The sequence below is a fragment of the Cricetulus griseus genome, chromosome 2 (assembly GCF_003668045.3).
Source record: "Cricetulus griseus strain 17A/GY chromosome 2, alternate assembly CriGri-PICRH-1.0, whole genome shotgun sequence".
Lineage (NCBI taxonomy): Eukaryota > Metazoa > Chordata > Mammalia > Rodentia > Cricetidae > Cricetulus > Cricetulus griseus.
Genome location: NC_048595.1, coordinates 437,052,154 through 437,074,447, shown reverse-complemented (window position 1 = coordinate 437,074,447; position 22,294 = coordinate 437,052,154). Strand labels below are relative to the sequence as shown.

The 22,294-nt window shown below is 48.7% G+C and overlaps 2 protein-coding genes across 2 annotated transcripts; both read left to right on the top strand.

The window, feature by feature from the left end:
- Positions 1 to 4,309: 4,309 nt before the first annotated feature.
- Positions 4,310 to 10,009, top strand: LOC118238207 (the record flags this gene model as incomplete). The annotated part of the gene is made up of 2 exons (XM_035438851.1): positions 4,310 to 5,837; positions 9,729 to 10,009. Coding segments are annotated over exons 1-2 (1,491 nt in total), but the record flags the coding sequence as incomplete, so codon positions are not given.
- On the top strand, positions 9,441 to 12,048 carry LOC118238429 (MLV-related proviral Env polyprotein-like). The gene has a single exon (XM_035441083.1). It carries the CDS (start codon positions 10,012 to 10,014, stop codon positions 11,989 to 11,991), a length of 1,980 nt encoding a protein of 659 aa, XP_035296974.1. The 5' UTR covers positions 9,441 to 10,011; the 3' UTR covers positions 11,992 to 12,048.
- Positions 12,049 to 22,294: the final 10,246 nt, after the last annotated feature.

The following is a 22,294-nucleotide window of genomic DNA, read 5'->3' as shown; positions in this document are numbered from 1 at the left end:
CCTTGAGGTGGATAAGTACTTATCCCTAGCATAGGAATGGACTTTGGGAGCTTATCCCACATGGAGGTATACTCCCTGAGCCTAGACACAAGGGGATTGGCCTGGGCCCTATCCCAAAGAATATGACAGACTTTGAAGACCCCCCTATGGAAGCCTTCTCCCTCCCTGGGGAGCAGAAAGGATATGGGATAGGTAGGGGGTTAGTTGGGGGGGCAGGGGAGGAGGGGAGAGAGAGGGACCTGGGATTGACATGTAAAATAATTTTCTTTCTAATTAAAAAAAGGGAAAAAATTAAAAATAAAATAAAAAATAAAGTTTCCCATTTAAAAAAAAGAAGAAGAAGAAGAAGAAGAAAGATACTGGATAACTTGGTAAATACCATGTAAAAAGTCGGTCAGAACCCAATTCTCATTCCTGGATTGAATGTAATTTTTTTTTAGTTTAAAAAAATGTTTCACCTGGTAGTGGTGGTAATCCCAGCACTTGGGAGGCAGAGGTGGGTGGATCTCTGAGTTTGAGGTCAGCCTGGTCTACTGAGGAGCTCCAGGACAACCAGGACTACACAAAGAAACCCTGTCTCAAAAGAAAAGAAAAAAAAAAAAATATATATATATATATATATATATATATATATATATATATCTTTTCTTTTCTTTTTTTTTTTTTTTTTTTTTGGTTTTTCAAGACAGGGTTTCTCTGTGGCTTTGAAGGTTGTCATGGAACTAACACTTGTAGACCAGGCTGGCCTTGAACTCACTGAGATCCACCTGCCTCTGCCTCCCAAGTGCTGGGATTAAAGGCATGCGCCACTACCGCCCTCTTTACATATTTTTTATAAATATTTATTTTATTTTATTTTATGTGCATTGGTGTGAGGGTGTCACATCTCCTGGAACTGGAGTCACAAACAGTTTCTCGCTGCCATGTGGGTGCTGGGAATGGAACCTGTGTCCTCTGAAAGAGCAGCTAGTGCTCTTAACCTCTGAGCCAACCCTCCAGCCCTCTCTTTACATATTTTACTTATTCCCACCAACAATTCAATGAGACAAATTCTATTTTCATTCTAATTTACTCAAAAAAAAAAAACTTGAAACCAGAAATGTTAGGTAAAATGCCCAGGATCACCCAGCTAATGAATGGCAGAGCTGCCTTGGGAGTTCAGGCAAGATGGACCCCAGGATCATAGCCACACACTATTATGCTTCTCTGCAATGATGGATTAAACCCTGGTCCCTTACAGAGACATCCGTGATGAAGAACAACTGGACCACAAGCTGACTGTGTCAGATGCAAGAGAAGGAACAAAGGTACAGGTCAGTTCAGGGCATAATGAGAACTCTCCAGCTGAGAGGCAGACTGAGGTCAGCGTGTCACTGACATCCACAGAGGACTGCGCCCTCCTACCGTCAATCATTAATGAAGAAAATGCCTCCCTCACTAACTAGCCCACAGGCTAGTCTGATAGAGGTATTTTCTCAATTAGGGTTCTGTCTTCCCAGATGACTCTAGCTGTGTCAAGCTGATAAAAAAAACAAAGAAACAAACAAGAATACCTGTCCTAAGCCACCGCATATTGTATAAACAGTGGGTTTTCAGGCTGTGCCTTGCCCTGAGTGGCTCCATTTTACAAGCAGCTTTTGACTCCGTTTTGAGTATAAATATAGAGGCAAGATGTGTCTGCACTTTGGTGGGCACTTGAGCGACATCATCTATCTGTTACTACCCACCAGACACAGAATCTATTTCTCAAAGAAACCCTGTCTCAAAAAACAAAACACACACACAAAAAGAAAACTATTTCTAAGTTGAAAGGTTGCCACCTTATAAATTTATCAAAGTAAATCGAGTTTATAAAAATGCATAGGCCTAGTAAAATCATAGCAGACAAACAAGGCCTAAGATTACCAGGCACACCAGACTAAAGAAGGGGTGTGAGTCCCTCACTTCAACCCCACAAAGAGGACTCTTCACACTGCAATGGCAGTGGCCCCACCAGCCTGTCCCTGACCACAGGGTCAAAGGACCAACTGATAAAGAACTCTCAACTATCCCAAGGACCACAGTTCAGGGTCTGTTAAACTTCTGCCCACCCACCTACCTGTTATCCCACCTGGACTTTACCTCTGTGGCTCCCACAGCCCCACACCTCACTTCTGTAGCCGGACTTGATGCTGAAGCTCAGATCAACTGTGACTCCACAGCCTGCCTCCACAAGGGCATATGGAGCCAGATCTCCCCAGGCTGACATTTGACTGCCTCCACCCCAGGCTGACATTTGACTGCCTCCACCCCAGGCTGACACTTTCTTCAGATCCATCAGTTTCCAGCTTCCACCTGTGTCCAGTCTCTTCTACAACTCCTTGAATTCCACTGTGGCTCCTCTAACTTCCCAACACACAAGCGGATACATTTACAGTGTGACATGTGATTAGTAGCTAAGGTTGGAATAAAAGAACCCATGTTTGCCTTGGCAGGCTATCAGGGAAATCACTGGCAAAAGGGATCCCGACAAAAAAACAACATATCTCATGAATTTATTCTTACTCATTAAGTTCTGACTTTGAGCTGGGCATTGGTGGCTCACGCCTTTAATTCCAGCACTCGGGAGGCAGAGGCAGGCGGGATCTCTATGAGTTCGAGGCCAGCCTGGTCTCCAGAGCGAGTGCCAGGATAAACTCCAAAGCTACACAGACAAACCCTATCTCGAAAAACAAACAAACAACAACAAAAAAGTTCTGTTTCTGACTGAATCACTCACAACATTTGTGATGTTTTTTCAAACAGTCTGGGGTGAACTTAAAGAAAAACACAACGCCTCTCTAGTCCCAGGATGGAGTCTCTCAAGAAACAGGGCACAGAGGAGCTAATGTCTGCTGAGGAGGTGAAATGATGTTTGCCCAGAGCGGCTGTTTGCCACCGGCATTGGGAAAAATTTGGTTCCTAGAGAAGAAAACAGAGGAGACAAGCTCAGCAAATACAGTGGGGTAACTCCTTTGGGACTTTGCCCCTAGTGTATACTTTTAGTTCCCTTTACTTCCCCTGCTCCTCCTTGCTCCCCCTCCCTTTGGACCTGCATTCTAAGTTTTAAAGGGAAACCCTGCCTAAATGGTTACAAAAAAAAATCACTGCTAAGTGGTTTAGATTTACAGAACCAGGCAGGACATTTGATGACCTTTGTTTCTTCTTTTTTTTATGTTGGTTTTGCCTCAAGTTTATTTGTAAAAACAGCACAGGGCACGATTACCCGCAGATAGTGTGTAGGTGTGTCCCACCAGTCCATCTGTCTTCACAGTGGCAGAAACCTTTTCTATGGGGCCTTCAAGGGGTCTGGACACCTTTGGGAGCCTGAGCTGGAGCTGAAACCTGGACCTTAGCTGGAGCCAAGGCCTCTGCCTTGGCTTGAACCTTGGGCTTTGGTTGGCAGAGCCTACGACCTGAAAGACCCCTCTCCCTTAGCCCTTTCTTTCTCAAGTTTGTCTCCTCTTCCTCCTGTCGGCGGCTTCCCCGATCCCCACCCCCGGTGGCCTTTCCCCGCCCGGCCCGAGAACAAGCACCGGGTGGGGCCGGCCCGAGAACAAGCACCAGGTGGGGCCGGCCCGAGAATGAGCACCAGGTGGGCCAGCCCGAGAACGAGCACCGGGTGGGCTGGCACGAGGGCGAGCACCAGGTGGGTCAGCACGAGGACAAACACCGAGTGAGCCGGCCTGGAGCTCTGCCCCTGAGCCCCCGCCCCGCCCGAAGAGAAACACTCCGTCCCAAGGTCTCCGCCCCCAAGGTCAGCCATCAGGAAAAGGGGGGGAATTGAGTCTGCTGTACCAGACACCAGACCTTGAGAATATGCTGATCTGGAATGGCTCTGTGTCTCATTTGAACCATCCAATGGAAATGATTCTGTATTTCGCCTCATTTGAAAGACTCTGTGTTTCACCTCATTTGAATAACTCTGTACTTTGCCTCATTTGAATAACCCTGTATAGCGCCTCATATACATTGACCAATGGGAATAGCTCTGTATAATGCCTCATTAGAATTATCCAATAGAATCCTTGCTCCTAGCTTGCGCCTTTTTCCTATATAAGGACCCCTTTTCCCTTGGCTCGGGGCGCTTAGCCACACAGAAGCTAAGTCGCCCCAGGTACCTGCGTCTCCAATAAAGCCTCTTGTTTTTTGCATCCAGTTCGTGGCCTCGCTGATTCCTGGGTGTGTGGGTCTCCCTCTACGAAAGTATCCCTTCGGGGTCTTTCATTTGGGGGCTCGTCCGGGATTGAGACCCGCCCAGGGACCACCGACCCACGTCTGGGAGGTAAGTGTTGTGCGGATCCGCTGTTTTGTCTTGTCTGGTCTGAGTCTGTCTTGTGAATTGCGCTTGCGTTTGTAGTATACAGCTGTGTACATTTGTAGGCGGATCCGAGGAGGGACTGACGGGTCCGAACTCCCGACCGCGGCTCCAGGAGACGTCCTGGTAGCGTTTGAAGCCCTCAGGAAGAGGGATTTGTATTTTGAACTTGGGAAGCCCTCAGGAAGAGGGATTTGTATTTTGAACTTGGGAAGCCCTCAGGAAGAGGGATTTGTATTTTGAACTTGGGAAGCCCTCAGGGTGAGAGATTTGTACTTTGAACTTAGATCTATGACTGGACATTTTCCCAGTCTCTTTGGAGAAGGCCCTCGGCTTGAGGGATTTGCAATCTTTACTGGGGACGAGGAAGGAGGGCCCCCTTCCTCGACTCTCTCTCAATTCCTTCTGTCGACTCTCTGTCGAAACCGCGCTGCGAAAGTCTGTTCTGTGTTATTCGGTCTTTGTCTTGTAGCTGTCATTTGTGCCCTCCTAAGCCTAGAAACTATGGGGCAAACTGTCACCACTCCTTTGTCCCTAACACTCTCCCACTGGAAAGATGTACAGGAATATGCTCATAACCAATCTGTTAATGTGCGTAAACGCAAATGGATTACTCTTTGTTCTTCAGAATGGCCGACCTTTGACGTAGGCTGGCCGCGAGATGGTACCTTTAACCCCCAGACTATATTCCAGATAAAAGAGAAGATTATGGATCCTGGACCACACGGGCATCCCGATCAAGTGGCTTATATCGTCACTTGGGAGGCTTTGGTTCAGGACCCCCCTCCCTGGGTACGTCCTTTCTTACATCCCAAGGGCCCCTCTCTCCTTCCCCCCTCTAACCGCTCCAACCGACCCATTCCTTCGGCCCCTACACCTCCCACTCCTTTGATTCCTCCCAACCCCCCTTCCCATTCCAACCTTTACCCTACCGTGGTGAAAGACACTAAGGCTAAAGAAAAGAAGACACCTAAGGTACTCCCTCCGGGAGAAGACCAGTTGGTTGATCTATTAACGGAGGAGCCCCCGCCATATCCGCCACTGCCGCCCCCACCAGAGGCAGAAGCGGACTCCGCCGCTGCCTTGGCGGAAGCGGCCCCTGACCCTTCACCAATGGCTTATCGACTAAGAGGTCGTAGGGAGCAGCCCGTTCCAGATTCAACCACTCTGCCCCTCCGAACTGGGCTGAACGGCCAACCTCAGTATTGGCCATTCTCAGCATCGGACCTCTATAACTGGAAAAATAATAATCCTTCTTTTTCTGCAGACCCCGTGAGGCTGACATCTCTCATAGAGTCGGTACTCACGACTCACCAACCCACCTGGGATGATTGTCAGCAGCTTTTGCAGGTCCTTTTAACCTCGGAAGAGAAACAGCGCGTGCTACTAGAAGCACGAAAAAATGTCCCAGGAGTAAACGGGCAGCCCACCCAGCTACCCAATGAAATTGATGCGGCTTGCCCTCTTGAAAGACCTGAATGGGATTTTACCACCGAAGCAGGTAGGACCCACCTGCGTCTCTATCGCCAGTTGCTGGTAGCGGGACTCCGGGGGGCAGGACGCAGACCCACTAATTTGGCCCAGGTGAAGCAGATAATACAGGGTGCGGAGGAATCACCTGCCGCTTTTCTAGAGAGATTGAAAGAAGCGTACAGGATGTATACTCCCTATAATCCGGAAGATCCAGGTCAGGCCACCAACGTTTCTATGTCCTTTATTTGGCAATCAGCCCCGGACATAAGAAACAAGCTTCAAAGGCTAGAAAATCTACAGGGATATACACTCCAAGATTTGTTGAAGGAAGCAGAACGTATTTTTAATAAGAGGGAAACACAGACAGAAAGAGAAGAACGTTGGAGGAAGGAAACTCAGGAGAGAGAGGAAAGACTAAGACAGGAAGCTGAGGAAAAAGAGGTTGCGAGAGACCGTAAGCGGAATAAAGAAATGAGCAGGTTATTGGCCACAGTAGTGACAGGCCAGAGACAGAATAGACAGAGGGATGACAGAAGGGGGCCCCACCTGGACAGGGACCAATGTGCTTACTGTAAAGAAAAAGGACATTGGGCAAGAGAATGCCCTAAGAACCCCCGGGCCAAGCTTCCACCGCCAAGGGTTTCTGACCTCCTGAACCTAGAAGATTAGAGGAGTCGGGGCCAGGAGCCCCCCCCTGAGCCCAGGATAACACTGCAAGTCGGGGGGCATCCGGTCACCTTCCTAGTCGATACAGGGGCACAACATTCCGTTCTGAATCGGTCACCCGGACCCCTGAGTCACAGGACTGCATGGGTACAGGGAGCTACAGGCGGAAAGCAGTACCATTGGACTACAAATCGGCAGCTCCAGCTCGCGACCGGTAAGGTTATGCATTCTTTCCTCCATGTGCCAGATTGCCCCTACCCCTTACTAGGACGGGACCTATTGACCAAATTAAAAGCTCAAATACACTTTGAGAGGTCAGAAGTCAAAGTCACAGGGCCAGAGGGAATTCCCCTTACCATCTTGACAATGTCCATAGAAGATGAATATAGACTCCATGAAAAGAGGACTAATTCGAACAATCAGGAAACCCTTGATCACTGGCTTGCGGAATTTCCCCAAGCCTGGGCTGAAACAGGAGGAATGGGCCTTGCCATTAACCAGGCCCCAATTATAGTAACCTTAAAAGCTGCCATCCTTCCTGCATCCGTCAGACAGTATCCAATGCCTAAAGAAGCCCGCGAAGGAATTCGGCCACATATTAAAAGGTTACTTGAACAAGGGATTCTGGTGCCCTGTAAATCTCCTTGGAATACACCCTTGCTACCCGTTAGGAAGCCGGGAACTAATGACTACCGGCCAGTGCAGGACCTGAGAGAAGTCAATAAAAGGATAGAGGACATACACCCTACTGTCCCCAACCCTTACAATTTGCTGAGTGGATTGCCACCTAACTATACCTGGTACACAGTCTTAGATCTTAAAGACGCTTTCTTCTGCCTCCGCCTGCATCCCACCAGCCAGCCTATATTTGCCTTTGAATGGCAGGACGCGGCCCTTGGAATCTCTGGGCAGCTGACTTGGACTAGGCTACCTCAAGGGTTTAAGAACAGCCCTACCCTTTTTGATGAAGCTTTACATCAGGACCTGGCAGAATTCCGGGTTAGGTACCCCGCTCTAATCCTCTTACAATATGTAGATGACATTCTCCTGGCAGCCAAAACCAAAGGGGAATGCAAGGAAGGCACTCAAGCCCTCCTCCAGACTCTTGGGAGCCTAGGGTACCGGGCATCCGCCAAGAAGGCCCAGATATGTCAGAAACAGGTGACCTATTTAGGATACAAGATAAAGGATGGACGTCGATGGCTAACGGAAGCCCGTATGCGAGCCATCTTAGACATTCCCACCCCACAAAATCCCCGCCAACTGAGAGAATTCTTGGGAACGGCAGGCTTCTGCCGCCTATGGATCCCTGGGTTTGCCGAAATGGCGGCTCCCCTCTACCCCCTCACTCGGCCAGGGGTTGCTTTTAAATGGGAAGAGCCCCAAAAGAAAGCCTTCACCGACATCAAAAAGGCTCTCCTTGAATCACCAGCCCTGGGTCTACCGGACTTAGCTAAGCCATTTGAACTTTTTATAGATGAGAAGGAGGGCTATGCTAAGGGAGTCCTCACCCAAAAACTGGGGCCTTGGAGAAGGCCCACTGCATACCTCTCCAAGAAATTGGATCCTGTGGCATCGGGATGGCCACCCTGCCTTCGAATGATTGCTGCTATAGCCCTGCTGGTAAAAGATTCTCACAAGCTAACCTTGGGGCAGCCTTTGACCATACATGCCCCTCATGCAGTAGAGGCAGTCATCAGACAGCCTCCAGATAGATGGCTTACTAATGCCCGAATGACTCATTACCAGACTATGCTGTTAGACAAAGACCGGGTCCACTTCGGGCCTTTGGTGACTCTGAACCCAGCCACCCTGCTCCCCCTCCCTGGGGAGCCCGAGGCTCATGATTGCTTACAGGTATTGGCCGAGGCCCATGGAGCGAGATCCGACCTGACTGACCAGCCTCTACCTAGCCCGGACCACATCTGGTTCACGGATGGAAGCAGCTTTTTGCATCAAGGAGAACGAAAGGCGGGCGCGGCAGTCACCACAGAGAATCAGGTCGTCTGGGCCCAGGCACTCCCCCCTGGAACTTCCGCACAGAGGGCAGAACTCATAGCACTCACGCAGGCTCTAAAATTGGCAGAAGGTAAGAGGCTCACCGTGTATACAGACAGTCGTTATGCCTTCGCCACTGCCCATATACATGGAGAAATTTACAGACGGAGGGGGCTGCTTACCTCCGAAGGGAAAGACATTAAAAATAAGGAGGAAATCCTCGCTCTCTTAAGGGCTCTTCATCTGCCCGCTGCCTTAAGTATCATACATTGCCCTGGACACCAAAAAGGGGATTCTTTCGAAGCAAGGGGCAATCGAAGGGCAGACTTGGCTGCCCGAGAGGCGGCCCTGACCACAGACACCACTAACCTCCTGGCTCTAGAGCCCACCAACGACCATCCCTTCCCCTCATGGGACTATGAACAAAGAGACATCCAAACCCTAGAGAAATTGGGAGCCGCAAAGGAACCAAACGGGGATTGGACTTATGAAGGAAAGACTGTCATCCCCTACCGGGTAACCAAGTACCTAGTGACATTTTTACATAAGATGACACATCTGAGCTCCAAGAAGATGCGGGAGCTCCTCGAACGAGAAGAGGAATTCAATTTCCTTTTGGGGAAGAACGATATTCTAAAACAGGTAACTGAGCAATGTGATGCGTGCGCCCGAGTCAACGCATCCAGACTGAAGCTTCCTCCCGGGAACCGGGTCAGAGGCTACCGGCCCGGAACACATTGGGAGATAGATTTCACTGAGATTAAACCAGGAAAATATGGATACAAGTATCTATTAATTTTTGTAGACACCTTTTCAGGATGGGTTGAAGCCTTCCCTACTAAACATGAAACAGCCAAGATCGTTACTAAGAAATTGCTTGAAGAAATCTTTCCCCGTTATGGGATGCCTCAGGTATTGGGAACAGACAATGGGCCCGCCTTCGTCTCCCAGGTAAGTCAGTCAGTGGCCACCTTGTTGGGGATTGATTGGAAATTACATTGTGCTTATAGACCCCAAAGTTCAGGACAGGTAGAAAGGATGAATAGAACAATCAAGGAGACTTTAACAAAATTGTCGCTTGCAACTGGCACTAGAGACTGGGTCCTCCTACTCCCCCTAGCACTCTACCGCGCTCGTAATACCCCTGGACCACATGGGCTCACACCCTTTGAGATCCTGTATGGAGTACCTACTCCTATCATTAACTTTCTTGATCAAGATGTCTCAGATTTTGCTAACTCCCCTTCTCTCCAAGCTCATTTACAGGCCCTCCAACTAGTACAACGGGAGGTCTGGAAACCCCTTGCTCAAGCTTATAAAGACCAGAGGGACCATCCCACCATCCCCCATTCCTACCAGATCGGGGACACTGTTTGGGTCCGGCGTCACCAGGCCAAGAACCTTGAACCCCGCTGGAAGGGACCCTACATCGTTTTGCTTACCACTCCCACCGCACTCAAGGTAGACGGCATTGCAGCTTGGATACATGCTTCACATGTAAAGCCAGCCCGACCCACCGATTCAGCCACTGCATCAGAATGGACCGCACACCGCACTCAAAATCCTTTAAAGATAAGACTCTCTCGTACACCCTCCTGTTGATTGGTTGTCTGTTTACCCCCCATGTAGCAACTAACCCCCACAGGGTTTATAATATCACCTGGAAAATAGCCAATCTAGGGACCGGGGAAATAGCCAACCTCAGCACTTATATAGGGACTCTACATGATGGGTTCCCTCCTCTCTATGTCGACCTATGTGACTTAGTAGGGTCTGATTGGGATCCCTCTGACCAGGAACCATTCCCAGGGTACGGATGCCACCACCCTGGGGGAAGGATAGGAACAAGAAGCAAGGATTTTTATGTTTGCCCCGGCCATAAACCAACTCATGGCTGCGGGGGGCCGCAGGAAGGGTACTGTGCAAGATGGGGATGTGAAACCACAGGGGAGGCTTACTGGAAACCCTCTTCCTCTTGGGATTTCATCACTCTCAAACGGAGGGAGATCCCAGGGTACGCAGGGAAAGGACCATGGAGATGTGGGCAAAGAGCCTGCGGACCTTGTTATGATAGTGCCGGAGGGGGAGGTTTTCAAGGCGCCACCCCCGGAGGAAAATGCAACCCTCTCATCCTAAGGTTCACAGATGCTGGAAAAAGAACTACTTGGGATAGTCCTAAGGTCTGGGGACTCAGGCTGCACCGAGCAGGGAAAGATCCGGTGACTTTATTCTCCCTGTACAGACAAATTACTCCCCTAAGCCAACAATCAGTTGGGCCAAACATAGTAATAGCGGACCAGAGATCCCCAACCCATTTTCAAGTCCCTAAACCCCCTACCGTTCCTAAAGCTATCACTCCTACACCAGGTGCTGTCACCTTCTCCCCCACCCCAGATGCCCTAAACATCGAGATAACCAGAGACCCTCCAGGTACCAGAGATAGATTATTACAATTAATCCAAGGAGTTTACCAAGCCTTAAATTTTTCAGACCCCAACAAGACTCAGGAATGCTGGTTATGCCTAGTTTCCCGGCCCCCATATTATGAAGGCGTGGCAATACTGGGCAACTACTCCAACCAGACCTCAGCACCTACCAGTTGCGGAGCTGCTATGCAGCACAAGCTCACAATATCTGAGGTCTCAGGAAAGGGGCTATGCATAGGCAGGATTCCTTCCTCACATCAAGAATTATGTAACCAAGTAGAGCCATTATCTCAGGACAGCCGATACCTTGTTGCCCCTTATGGAACTTATTGGGCTTGCAGTACTGGGTTGACTCCCTGTGTCTCTACCACTGTTCTCAACACCACCATTGACTTTTGTATATTGATAGAACTTTGGCCCAAAGTCACATACCACCAACCTGAATATGTTTACAGCGTACTAGAGAAATCAACCCGATATAAGAGGGAGCCAATATCCTTTACCGTGGCCCTATTATTAGGAGGAATAACAATGGGGGGCATAGCAGCCGGCATAGGGACCGGAACCGTTGCCCTACAGGGAATTAATCATTTTAAGCTTCTACAACAAGCCATGCACACGGATATCCAGGTCCTAGAAGAGTCAGTCAGTGCACTCGAGAAATCCTTAACATCACTCTCTGAGGTGGTCCTGCAAAACAGACGGGGATTAGATTTATTATTTTTACAGGAAGGGGGGCTATGTGCTGCCCTCAAGGAAGAATGCTGCTTTTATGCAGATCATACAGGAATAGTTAGGGATAGCATGGCCAAACTTAGGGAGAGGCTAAAACAGAGGCAACAGCTATTTGAGTCTCAACAAGGATGGTTCGAGGGATGGTTCGCTAAATCCCCCTGGTTGACTACCCTTATATCCACGCTCATGGGACCTCTGGTTATTCTATTTTTGATCCTCATATTTGGTCCCTGCATTCTGAACAAACTGACTCAATTCATCAGAGAACGACTATCTGTTGTACAGGCTTTAGTCTTAACTCAACAATATCATCAGCTAAAGCAAATAGATCCAGAGTATCTAGAGACCTCTGAATGAAAGATTCCATTCAGTTACAAGAGAAATGGGGGAATGAAAGACCCCTGTCCCTTAGCCCTTTCTTTCTCAAGTTTGTCTCCTCTTCCTCCTGTCGGCGGCTTCCCCGATCCCCACCCCCGGTGGCCTTTCCCCGCCCGGCCCGAGAACAAGCACCGGGTGGGGCCGGCCCGAGAACAAGCACCGGGTGGGGCCGGCCCGAGAATGAGCACCAGGTGGGCCAGCCCGAGAACGAGCACCGGGTGGGCTGGCACGAGGGCGAGCACCAGGTGGGTCAGCACGAGGACAAACACCGAGTGAGCCGGCCTGGAGCTCTGCCCCTGAGCCCCCGCCCCGCCCGAAGAGAAACACTCCGTCCCAAGGTCTCCGCCCCCAAGGTCAGCCATCAGGAAAGGGGGGGGAATTGAGTCTGCTGTACCAGACACCAGACCTTGAGAATATGCTGATCTGGAATGGCTCTGTGTCTCATTTGAACCATCCAATGGAAATGATTCTGTATTTCGCCTCATTTGAAAGACTCTGTGTTTCACCTCATTTGAATAACTCTGTACTTTGCCTCATTTGAATAACCCTGTATAGCGCCTCATATACATTGACCAATGGGAATAGCTCTGTATAATGCCTCATTAGAATTATCCAATAGAATCCTTGCTCCTAGCTTGCGCCTTTTTTCCTATATAAGGACCCCTTTTCCCTTGGCTCGGGGCGCTTAGCCACACAGAAGCTAAGTCGCCCCAGGTACCTGCGTCTCCAATAAAGCCTCTTGTTTTTTGCATCCAGTTCGTGGCCTCGCTGATTCCTGGGTGTGTGGGTCTCCCTCTACGAAAGTATCCCTTCGGGGTCTTTCAGACCCTTGGCCGGGTAGCTTCTAATCCACTTCCCAAGCTTGGAGTGAGTGATGAGAGCAAGGTGGCTGAGTTTTCAGCTGGGGCCCTTTGGCATCTTGGGCTTAACCACCTGGGGCTACACAAGGTCCTTGATGGCTTCTGTACTCATTGCCTTTGCATTGTTTGTCTGTCTTCTTCACTCTCTTGTTAGGTGTCTTGGCAAAATGTATGTTCCTCAGGAACTTGAGGTCCACCATTTTTGGAACTGGTTGTGCTTGCCGTGGTTCTTGAACCAAGCCGTGTCTTCACAGTCAAGCATAGCTGTCCAAGTCCCTGGGACAGGAAGGGGAAGAACATTATTTGTTTGTTTTGAGATGGAGTCTTACTTAGAGCTCTAAGTGGGCCTCAACCTTACTCTGTAGTCCAGGCCAGTCTCAAACTTGTGATCTCCCTTCCTCAGCTTCCTGAGTACTGGAATCGAAGGTGTGTGCCATCACTTGCAGCTCTGCTCTCATGCCCCAGGGCCCCAGGGGAGCTTCTACACAAGGAGCCGGAAAGCCACATGTGGCTTTAAGTAGTTACTTTTTCAGACACCTCTCTCATCCTCCACCTGACTATCCCATCCCACAGGGGAAAGGAACCACAGGAAACTGTGAAGGACTCTCCATGATTGCTTCTCTCTCCAGCAGCCTTCTCCACACTGGGCACAAGGTTGCTCTGCCAGGACCATGTAGTCTCAACCACGTCCATAGTCTAGCTGAGTACCACAGGTAGACTCACCTTCTAGATGCCCAGCACACTAAACTAAGAGCCTGAAAGGTGGTGAGATGAGAAATGCCCCCAAGGGCTCAAGTATTTGAGCAATTGATGCCCAGTTAGTGGCACTGTTTGGGGAAGTTTAGGAGGTGTGGCCTTGCTGGAGGAGGTACATCACTAGGGGTGGGCTTTGAGAGTTCACAGCCTTGCCTCGGTCCAGTTTGCTCTCTCTGCTTCATGCTCTCTGCTGAAGATGTGACCTCTCAGCTTCATGCTCCTATCACCACGCCTGCCCCACCAAGCCTTCCCCCCACCCCCACCATGATGGACACTTAGCCCTCTATAGCTATAAGCCTAAAAAAAACCCTCCTTCTTCCAGAAGTTGCTTTTGGTTATGGTGTTTTACCACAGTATCAGAAAAGAAAGTAATATAGACCAGAAGTCTCATCGTGGTCAGGAGGAACCAAGGGGCAAAGATGTGAAGCATGAGCAGGACAGAGCTTCCCGGTATTTTCTGGACCTGCACAAGATGAAAAGGCAAAGGCTGGCAAACAGGAAAAGCAAAGCAGGCAGACTACACTGGTTTCCTGCAACACTATTAATGAAGGTCAGCAGGTGTCTTAGTAAAGGTTTCTATTGCTGTGAAGAGACACTGTGGCTATAGCAACTCTTATAAGGGAAAACATTTAATTAGGGATCAGAGGATTAGTCCATTATCATCATGGCAGGAAGCAGGGCAGCATACAGGCAGACCTGGTCTGGGGAAGGAGTTGAGAGTTCTTATATTTTGACTCACAGGCAACAGGAAGTGGTCTGGCTCACTGGGCATGGCTTGAGCATTTGAGACCTCAAAGGCTGCCTCCACAATAACATACTTCTCCTAACAAATCACACCTACTCCAACAAGGCTACACCTCCCATTAGTGCCACTCCGTTTGGGGGACTTTTTTTTTAAACCACTACAGCAAGGGAACGTGGACCACTACAGGGATTTCAACACCGAGAGGGCGGGATGACTTTATTAAAATAACTGCTGAGTCTCATGGAGAACTAGTGCCTGGCATTATGTACTTGTCACACTTTGGTGAACATTTTACAGACATGAAACAGGAGTCTTCTTGAACCCCAGTACTAGTCATCACTTTCAAAGACAGACAGAACAATATCCCTGTTACCCAGTCCCTAGACCCCAGACAGACGAAGCCAGTGGACTCATCGGTTAAAGTGACCCAGGCCCACACACTGACACTAGATGTCATGTCTTATGTCTCCCTTAGTCTGAACCAGTTTCAGATATTGGTGTTTCAGGACACTTTAATCTTTTTGGATTTTGTTTTGCAGTCCTGGGCCTCATGTGAGCTGGGCAACTGCTCCACCACTGAGTCATATGCCTCATCCCCTTAACACTGAGCTTGTGGAAGAGTCCTGGGCAATTATTCTGTATAATGTCAATCAAGCCTGTTTGCTAAGGATCCTACACACCAAACTGGAGAACAGGCTCAGTGGTTAAGAGCACTGGCTGCTCTTGCAGAGGACCCCGGTTTGATTCCCAGCACCTACATGGTGGCTACCAACCACCTGCAACCAACTCCTCCTTCTGATCTCAGGAGGAACCAGGCACACAAGAGGTAAACATACAAACTACATACAGGCAACACATGCCTACACATAAACATAAATAAACCTAAAATTTAAAAAGACAGATAGAGACCAGATGATGATGGCACATGTCTTTAATCCCAACACTTGGGAGGTGGAGGCAGGCAGATCTCTAAGTTCAAGGCCAGCCTTGTCTACAAAGTAAGTTCCAGTATAACCAGGACAGTTACTTAGAGAAATCCTGTCTCAAAAAACAAACAAGCAAACAAGCAAACAAGCAAAAAGACACATAGATTTTTTTTTTTTGAGACAAGGTCACTCTATGTACCCCTGGTGGTCTTGGAAATCACTATATTGCCTCAAATTCAGAGATGCCACCTGCCTCTGCCTCCCAAGTGCTGAGATTAAAGGTGTGTGCCACCACACTTTGCCTAAAAGAACATTAAAAGGTGTGAAGAGCCTCATCCTTGCATGAGCCCTCAGGCCTGCAGTATTTCTGTTCATCAAGATGAGTGATAAGTCATACTTGTCGGAGGTGAAGTCTGACAGATCAAAATTGAAAATGAATACAAAGGAAAAAGAATTACTTTTCCCTCACATGAAACTGCAGTAGGAGAAAGAAGGCTTAAACATAAAATGGGGATCTTCTTTGCCCAAGAGCAAATATTCAGCAGGGCCCAAGAGTCTTGTTTTTAGGCTTGTTTTTGTAAATATTTGGGGAGATTTAGGCGTTTACTGATGGCTTTTCACCTGTACCGCCTGCCTGAGGAGTCAGCAGCAGCCAATGTACCAACATTCTTTATATTGGTTTTTAAGCTTCCAATTGGTGTGCAAATCCCAGTTGGCAATGTCACCTTGTTGGCCTTGGTGAGAGTCTCTTCCTTCACTTCCTACAAAGTGAACTGGCTTTAGCCTAGCTGGGCACCTCAGTGGCTTCTACAGTTGCTTCGTCAGCTCCTGGAGTTTACTCTCGTCACTAATGTCACATTAAACACAACCCCACTCCCACCCCTTACCCAAAGAAAAGATGTGAAGTAATTGATGAGAAGTGAAATTTTACCGAGGCCAGAGAGTCTCTGGTTTGTTTTTTGCCTTACTGTGTGTTCCCAGCTGCCCTGGAACTTGCTATGCAGACCAGGCTGGCCTCGAACTCATAGAGATCTACTTGACCTCTGCCTCCTAAGTGCTAGGATTCAAGGCATGTGCCAGCTGCCTTCAAGTCTTATGATTGCCCCGATGATTTATGCTGCCTATCAAAAGGACTATGGTACCAAAGGAATGTGGTTGAGCATGGTGGTGAGTGCCTGCAATTTTGGAACTCAGAAAGCCAAAGCAGGATGATGGAGTTTCAGGGTAGCTTGCACTACATAGCCAGATCCTGGGGAAAAAGTGCACCAGTGTTTTGGACAATTTTCTGCATGAAGTTTGTAGGCCATTCTTACTTTAGGAAAAAAAAAAAAACAACAAAAAACAAAAACAAAATACCAGGAGCTGGAGAGATGGGCCCAGTGTTTAAGAGTACCTACTACTATTAATTACACCTACTACAGAGAATGCAAGTTGGCTTCCTCATATCCACCACAGGCAGCTTACAAATGCTTATAACTCCAGCTCCAGTGGATTTGGCACCTCTTTTCTCTGTGGTCACTTGTTCCCAATGCACTCTCGTGTATGCACGTGCGCGCGTGCGCGCACACACACACACACACACACACACACACACACACACGGCTGCTTGGGTTTTTGTTTTTGTTTTTGTTTTTGTTTTTTGAGATAGAGTTTTTCTGTGTAGCTTTGGAGGCTGTCCTGGTACTTGCTTGTAGACCAGACTGACCTTGAACTCTTCTGCCTCCCAAGTGCTGGGATTAAAGGCTCGCACCACCACTGCCAGGTTAAAAAAAAAATTTTTTTTTTAAAGAAACAGAAGACTCCAGGTGTTGGTGGCGCGCGCCTTTAATCCCAGCACTCGGGAGGCAGAGGCAGGCGGATCTCTGTGAGTTTGAGGCCAGCCTGGTCTCCAGAGCGAGTGCCAGGACAGGCTCCAAAGCTATGAAGAGAAACCCTGTCTTGAAAAACCAAAAAAAAAAAAAAAAAAAAAATAGAGAAGTTGAGCCAGGACCAAAAGCAGATAAAATTTTCATAGTCTGCCCACAGCCACTCACTTCTTCTAGCCACACCACGTGTCCCAAGCTTTCCATAACCTCCCCCAAACAACACTAATGGCTGGGGACCAAGTGTTCCAAATCATGAGGGGGGGGATGCCTCACACTCAATTCAATCCATAGCACCTCTTTTAAAAACAGATGGATCCTCTGTACTTGAGATACTTGCTTGGAACTCACCACCTTAAAAAAAAAAAAAAAATGCTCTTTTGTAGCCCAGACTAGCCTTGAACTTCCCACCCAAGTGCTAGGATTCTAAGTGTGAGCCCCCACACCTGGCTTTCCCAGCTCTTGACTTGCTGTCAAAAGCCTGTTTGGAATGTATGACCTCAACAGCCTAAGGGAGTACTCACCATCCATTTGTTCTGCTGCCATCATCAGAGAAGTGTTCCTGCAAATGTCCTCATTTAGCCATCCCTCAGCTCACCTAGTTATTAAGATGAATCTAGGAAGGCTGGGAATGGAGCTCAAGCTGGAGGGCACTTGCCTAGCATGCACCAAAGACCTGGGTTTCATCCCCAGCCCTGTGTTAACTGACTGTGGTGGTCTGTTCCTGTAATCCCAGCACTTGGGAAGTGGAGGCAGGGAGATCTGAAGTTCAAAGCCATCCTCAGCTACTATCGGGCTAGCCTGGGGCAGATGAACTGCTATCTCTCAAAAAAAATAAAAAATAATGGCAACACCAATACAAAATCCAAACGAATGTCTTTTGGAAAAGAAAGGAGAAAGGAAAGGAAATCCATGGTGGGCAGCAGAATAGGTTCCCCCCTTGAGAAATCTATCTCCGAATCCCAGGAACCTGAGACTATGTGACCTTAAATGGCAGGAGAAGAATCAAGGTAGCAGATGGAAGTACATTGCTAGTCAGCTGGCCTTAAAATAGATGTGTGAATTATCCAGGCAGGATCAAGATCACCCCAAGTGGAAGAGAAGGGGCTGGAGACAAAGCTCAGCAGCGAAGGGCCTCTGCTACCAATGCCTGTCTAATCCCCAGAACCCACGAGGTGGAAGGAAAACCGCCTCCCGAAAGCTGTCCTTTGGCCTCCACACACATACGGCGGCATGCAAGCACGTACACACCCAGTAAATACATTTTACATGTTTAAAAGAATTCGAATGAAAAAGGAAGAGAGAGGGGCAAACAATGGAGAGAAAGTGACCTAGTACCAAGACAGACAGAATGATGCAATGTAGATGGTTCTGAGGACGAGGAAGTGGCTGCCAGCCAGGGCATGTGGGCAGCCTGGAGAAGCTGGTGGCTCAGCTGGAGCTGCCAGGAAGAACACAGCCTTCGGAGTGCCAACTGCATTTTAGTCCAGCAAGGCCCCACTTCAGGTTCTGACTGCCAGGAATGTAAAATAAGAAATTTGGGTTGCTTTCAGCCACTATGTTTGTGGTAATTTATAGCAGGAAAGAATAGAACCGGTCAGGTTAGGTTAAAAAGCGCCTGTTTCATTTATTTAACAAAACACTAAAAATTCTCCGAGAGCAAAGCATTATGTTGCCTGCCTATGAGTGCAGATAACAGGTACTACAGCAAGATGGAAAGCGAAGGTACCCAGGCTGGGACGAAAATGAGGGATTTTCAGTCCACTGTGACCATGAGTATTGAAATTCCTTTTCTTCGCTCTACAAACAGCTCTTTTTTGGCGGAGATTCATACGAAGGTCTTGTTACTTCCCTCCTGGTCCAGAAAAAAAAAAAAAAAAAAAAAAAAACAGGGGAGGGTACTTCTGATTTCCCACACACCCCTGAGATTTCTGGCCATTTCCTAAGGTTGCAAATGTGCACAGCATTGACGAATCTTAGCCACGGGATAAACTTCAACCGGCCACAAGAGTGTGCCTGTGAGGAGCCCGCAGATTCTTTTTTTTTTTTTTTTCCCTGCCAAACCAGAATTAGCCGGTATAGGGATGAACCAGCGTGGAGATCTGAAATTGCAGGGATTGGAAGGAAGCTTCGGGTAGGCTCGGATCCTTTAAAAAGGCACCCTTTTTAAAGGCTCCCGGACGGAAGCCTTTAGGCTCCAGAAGGTTCACCTGGCCAGACAGCAAGCGGAGGTCGAGTCCGGGAGCCCCTCACCGAGCGAGCGCACGGAGCCGGGCGTAGAACCGAGCCCCAGGCGCCGCATCTACAGGATGCTGGTTGATATTGCTACCAATACCCAAGCCCAGAGCCTAGGGGTTCTTGGAGTGGACCTTCAAGTTCACTGGTTGAGACTAGGAGCCGAGTGAGACCGTAGCCCTGCGGGGTGCTTGCGGTGAGTACCCTGGGGCTGTGCTGAGCCGAGGCCAGGGACTGAAGGGTTGGAGCATCTCCGAGCCGGCAGATACTGGTAGATACCGGTCGATACTGGCGGCCACGGCTCCACCAGGGACCCTCACCGGGCGAGAACCCGGGACAGGATGGGAGAAGACAGGGACCTGGGCAGGGCGGCGGTACTCCCTTGTCCCCCAGAGCTGCAGGCGGGGATGCGCACGGTCCAGGGCGTCGCGCGCCTCCCTGGCACCAGAACGCGCGTCGCCTCCGCGCCCGGCCTGGCGCTCCGGGGCTCTCGAGGCCCCGGTTTACTGCTCGAAGTAGACAGTGATGGAGCTACAGCTAGCGACCTCCGGGGGCGCGGGTGTCTCTGTGTCGGGGTCCCCTGGTGGAGATGGAGACTCGGGGGTACAGCATCGCGCGCAGATGGACCAGGGCGGCGGATGCTGAGCCCCCGCGAGCCGCTCGGATCCAGCATCTCCAGAGAGGAAAGGGGAAGACTCAGACCATTAAGGGCAGGGGCTGCCAGTCTGACGAGGTTTTATGAGCTCATCTCTTCTTACCAATTAAGCCCTTTCTTCCTGCGGAAAAGTTGGTTCAGCCTCAGGCTCATTAGCAAGGATGGCTCGGGGTGCTTATTAGGGATTAGAAAGATTCTCCTTCGCCTGGTCAAAGGAGAGGGGATGAGGGAAAGGGAGAAAGGGAGGGGATGGTGCGGAGAAGAGGTTAAGACTGAGTATAGGTTTGTTAATATTTGGAGGGCACCCATTAAACAACTGGCTCACTTTCAGGACGGGGTTGTACCTCCGTTGGTAGGGTGTCTGCCTAGCATGCATGAGGCCCTGGGTTCAATTTCCCCAGCACTGCCTAAATCCAGCACTGTAATACAGCATTCATCCTGCAGGGGGATGAGAAGTTCGAGGTCATCCTCCAACCTGAGGCCAGCCTGGGCTACGTGAGACCCTGTCAAACACACAAATATGTTTCAGTTGTCTTATCGGTAAAACGGGGTTGTTTGGTACCTCAATACCAACCGGCCAAGATCGTTGTGGCAAAAGCCACTGAGCACAGCCCTGGCTCATTGGTAGCATTTCTCTTACAACACCCGGTCCCCAACCCAATGGCAAGCTGGAGTTCACTGACTACACTAGGCTGCCTTTCTTTTCAGCTCCGCAGCCTCTTGGTCTGGAGCGCGCCCTCTACCGGCTTGAAATTCCCTGTGTTGAACTGTTTTAGACTAGAGCTGAGGAATTCACATGCCTACCGGTAGCTCTGACTCCTTTGGGAAGAGACTGTAATTTTAGTTTTAACTTGTCACGCACCCCCTTTTGCCACTCATTATAATTAGTTCATAGAATGTTCGACATAGTGACAGCCCAATTAAAAATGAACAACTTGGGACTGGAAAGAGGCTCAGAGGAGCCAGGCGTTGGTGGCGCACACTTTTAATCCCAGCACTCCCGAGGCAGAGGCAGGAGGATCTCTGAGTTCGAGGCCAGCATGGTCTCCAGAGCGAATGCCAGGATAGGCGCCAAAGCTACACAGAGAAACCCTGTCTCGAAAAACCAAAAAAAAGATGGCTCCGAGGTTAAGAGCACTGACTGTTCTTCCAGAGGCCCTGGGTTCAATTCCCAGCACCCACGTGGCAGCTCACAACCGTCTGTAACTCCAGTTCCAAGGGATCTGTTACCTTCACACCAATGCACATAAAATAATGTTAAATAAGTTATTAAATAAAAAACTTGCTTGTAAAAATTCCTCCGGTGACAGAATTGTAAAAAGTTAATTATATTTTAATATTATAGACGTTTTCATTTTCCCCATTACTCCATTATGTAGCCCTACATTTGTCGCTTTAGTGCCACCCCTCCCCCATTTATGACTTTTATTTTTTATTTAAAGATCTTTCACATTTTTTAAATGTGTATATGTGGGGCTGGAAAGATGGCTCAGCAGTTAAGAGCACTGGCTGCTCTTCCAGGGGGACCTGGGTTCAATTCTTAGCACCCACATGACAGTTCACAAACATCTATAACTCCTGTTCCAGGGGGTCTGACACTGTCTCACAGACATGCATGCAGGCATAACACCAATGTAAATAAAATACAAATAAATTATTATTATTATTATTTTGGTTTTTCAAGACAGGGTTTCTCTGTGTAGCTTTGGAGCCCATCCTGGCACTTGCTCTGTAGATCAGGCTGGCCTCAAACTCACAGAGATCTGCCTGCTTCTGCCCAAGTGCTGGGATTAAAGGTGTGCACACACCGGGCCTAACAACCATATTTTTAGCCCACAAAATAAATAATTCAGTAAGAATATAAAGTTCTTTTTTTTTTTTTTTTTTTTTGGTTTTTTGAGGCAGGGTTTTTCTGTGGTTTTGGAGCCTGTCCTGGAACTAGCTCTTGTAGACCAGGCTCACAGAGATCATCCTGCCTCTGCCTCCCAAATGCTGGGATTAAAGGCATGCGCCACCAACGCCTGGCCCGAATATAAAGTTCTTAACATTTCCACAGAAAAATACTTTTCTGTAGATTGGAAAACTATCCTTTTATTTTGTTTATGTATATGTCCGTGGCTTTGCACATATGTGTAGGTGAGTGTATTACATTTGGTCATGGAGATCAAAAATCAGTGTTAAGTGTCTTCCTTGATTGATCTCCACTTTTTTACTTGTTATATTTTCAGATGCTTTAATTTTGA

Coding starts and splice junctions, on each gene's coding strand:
- LOC118238429 (XM_035441083.1), top strand. CDS start 10,012: ATGGACCGCACACCGCACTCAAAATCCTTTAAAGATAAGACTCTCTCG.